General features: G+C 52.6%; 1 protein-coding gene across 1 annotated transcript; it reads left to right on the top strand.

Moving 5' to 3' along the window:
* Positions 1-230: 230 nt before the first annotated feature.
* On the top strand, positions 231-2,171 carry LOC133925922 (berberine bridge enzyme-like Cyn d 4). Its single transcript, XM_062371662.1, has one exon. The coding sequence runs from the start codon at positions 292-294 to the stop codon at positions 1,846-1,848; it is 1,557 nt and encodes a 518-aa protein (XP_062227646.1). The 5' UTR covers positions 231-291; the 3' UTR covers positions 1,849-2,171.
* The last annotated feature ends 662 nt before the right edge of the window (positions 2,172-2,833 follow it).

Genomic DNA, 2,833 nt, shown 5'->3' with positions numbered 1-2,833 from the left:
GCTTAGTGGCTTAGGAATCGAGCATCTTCGGTTGTGCATCTCCTGAGTATTCGGATCACAGTTATACTCACACGATTGTAATCACCGATTATATAAGAATCGAGATCCCACAAAGATCTGTGCGTTGCATTTCCTTCCTTTCTCATCTGTCTTACATCATAAACGCAGCTTCCAGTCCATATATGTCACTACATCAGTAGTAGATCAGCTATATAAGCAATTCAAGCAGCTTAGGGCACATAGGTACTAAGAAAGCACTGTAGTATTGTCAAATTGCAAGAACAAGCAAAGATGGCTGTGTTTAGAATCTTAGCTCTACTGCTCATCTCCTCTTGTTACGTCTCCACTCCATCGTCAGCTACCTCTGATGGCTTCCTCCAATGCCTGTGGGAGAAGATACCGGGCGAGCTCATCTACACGCAGGGCGCGAGCAACTTCACCGACGTTCTGGTGTCCTCCATCCGGAACCCCAAGTTCTTCACCAACACCACGGTGAGGCCGCTCTGCATCGTCACGCCGACGGACGCCTCCCACGTGCAGGCCGCCGTGCGCTGCGGCCGCGTGAACGGGGTGCGCCTCCGCGTGCGCAGCGGCGGGCACGACTACGAGGGCCTCTCGTACCGGTCCGAGCGGCCCGAGGTGTTTGCGGTGGTCGACCTCGCCAACCTCCGCGCCGTCACGGTGAGCGCCGACGAGTGGGTTCCCACGGCATGGGTCGACTCCGGCGCGACGCTCGGGGAGCTCTACTACACGATCGCCAAGAACAACTCGGGGATCGCGTTCCCCGCCGGCATCTGCCCGACCATCGGCGTGGGCGGCCACTTCAGCGGCGGCGGGATCGGTATGATGATGCGCAGGTTCGGCCTCTCCATCGACAATGTCCTCGACGCCAAGCTGGTCAACGCCAACGGCGACCTCGTCGACAGGGCGGCCATGGGGGAGGACCTCTTCTGGGCCATCCGAGGAGGCGGCGGCGAGAGCTTCGGCATCGTGGTGTCATGGAAGGTGAGCCTCGTCAAGGTCCCATCGACAGTGACGGCGTTCAACATCGCGAAGACGCTTGACCAGGGCGCCATAGACGTCCTGATCAAATGGCAAGACGTCGGGCCAACCCTCCCCAGCGACATCACCATCAGGGTGATCATCCAGGGACAGCGAGCTGTGTTCCAGTCCCTGTACCTCGGCACATGCGGCGATCTCGTGCCGACGCTGAGCACCTTGTTCCCGGAGCTCGGCATGACGAGCGCCGATTGCCTTGAGATGACCTGGCTCCAGTCGGCGGTCTTCTTCAACACCTGGAACCCCAACGCGCCGGTGGAGTCGCTCCTCATCCGCAACACCAGCCTGAGCACCTTCACCAAGAACAAGTCTGACTACGTCCGGCGCTCCATCCCCAAGGGCGCGTGGAAGAACATCTTCCCCTGGCTCACGATGAACGGCGCCGGGATGATGATCTTGGAGCCCCACGGCGGGTTCATCGGCACCATCCCCACCGAGGCGACCCCGTACCCGCACCGGAGCGGCGTGCTGTACAACGTCCAGTACATCGCGTTCTGGTCGGGCAACGACGGCGACTCGGTGGCGACGAGCTGGATCAGCAACTTCTACAGCTTCATGGGGCAGTACGTGAGCAGTAGCCGGAGGGAGGCGTACGTGAACTACCGGGACCTGGACATCGGCGAGAACGTGGTGGTGAACGACGTCAGCACGTTCGACAGCGGCAGAGTCTGGGGTGAGAAGTACTTCGCTGGCAACTACCAGAGGCTTGCGGCGGTGAAGGGGGCGGTGGACCCGACCGACTACTTCAGGAACGAGCAGAGCATCCCGCCATTGCTCCAAAGCAATTAAAAATGTGCGAAGCGCATCGGGAGCGTGCGTTGTCTGGGGCTGCGTGATCGCACGTACTCTCCAATTGGCGTGTTCGATCCTGGGCATTGTACTTCTGTTCCGGGTCCTCCGCGGATCTGATCTGGTGTACAACCTGTCTGTTTCTGAAGGAACAAAGTCAAGAATTGCAGCTCTGCAGGTTGCATTTTTCTCTCTGAACTGCACGTCGGCCGTCAACGCTTCAATCTAGAACTCACGCCATGTTCTTGTAAAACAGAGCAATTCAGTTGATTCTGTTTCCTTGCTGCAAACCTCCAACGAGTTGCTAAGAAGCAATGTTGAAACGCGCCATGGCTTAGCATTTGTGACGAATAATTGACATGATTTGATGTTTGAGCAGACCATGATTTGATAAATTATTATTTGTGACTAATCGGGTTGGTAAAAGTGTTGGAAATTATTGTAGACGAAGGAAATGTGTTTTCTTGTCTCATATTTCTTCCGTTCAAAAATAATAGACGTATTTTTTTGAAAAGTAAAAGTTTATGTACTTTGACTAATATTTAATTAAATTATAAGAATATCTAGTGTGTAAAAATTATATGACTAAATTCATAATTCAAAATGGTTTTATACTATGTAGGTTTCGTAGTTATAAATAATATATTTTGTGAGAAAATTATAGTCAAAATTCAACTTCAAAGATCGAGTCTAAAATAAATACGTCTACTATTTCTGAACGGATAGAGTAATGTGTAAGTCAATGGAGTTAACTTAACGATCAACGGCGAGATGATTAGGACCAAGTGGGAGGCTTGGGACCAAAGAATCAGGATGTCCGGTGAAGTCAAGGGTGATCCACACCGTACATGTGGAGAGAACAAAAAACACATGGAGTTTAAAGAAGATGGCATGTTGGCCAAGTCAAAATGAGAGGAATGTTGGCGCAAGTGACAAGATAACCCATGAGTGGGAGATGAAGAGACTTACCAGTAGTCTGGATCGC

This window comes from Phragmites australis, chromosome 8 (assembly GCF_958298935.1).
Source record: "Phragmites australis chromosome 8, lpPhrAust1.1, whole genome shotgun sequence".
NCBI lineage: Eukaryota > Viridiplantae > Streptophyta > Magnoliopsida > Poales > Poaceae > Phragmites > Phragmites australis.
Note: the sequence above shows the minus strand (reverse complement) of the source record. Positions and strands in the feature narration are given on the sequence as shown.

What these genes read in the sequence shown, in the direction of transcription:
- LOC133925922 (XM_062371662.1), top strand. Translation starts at nt 292, where the DNA reads ATGGCTGTGTTTAGAATCTTAGCTCTACTGCTCATCTCCTCTTGTTAC.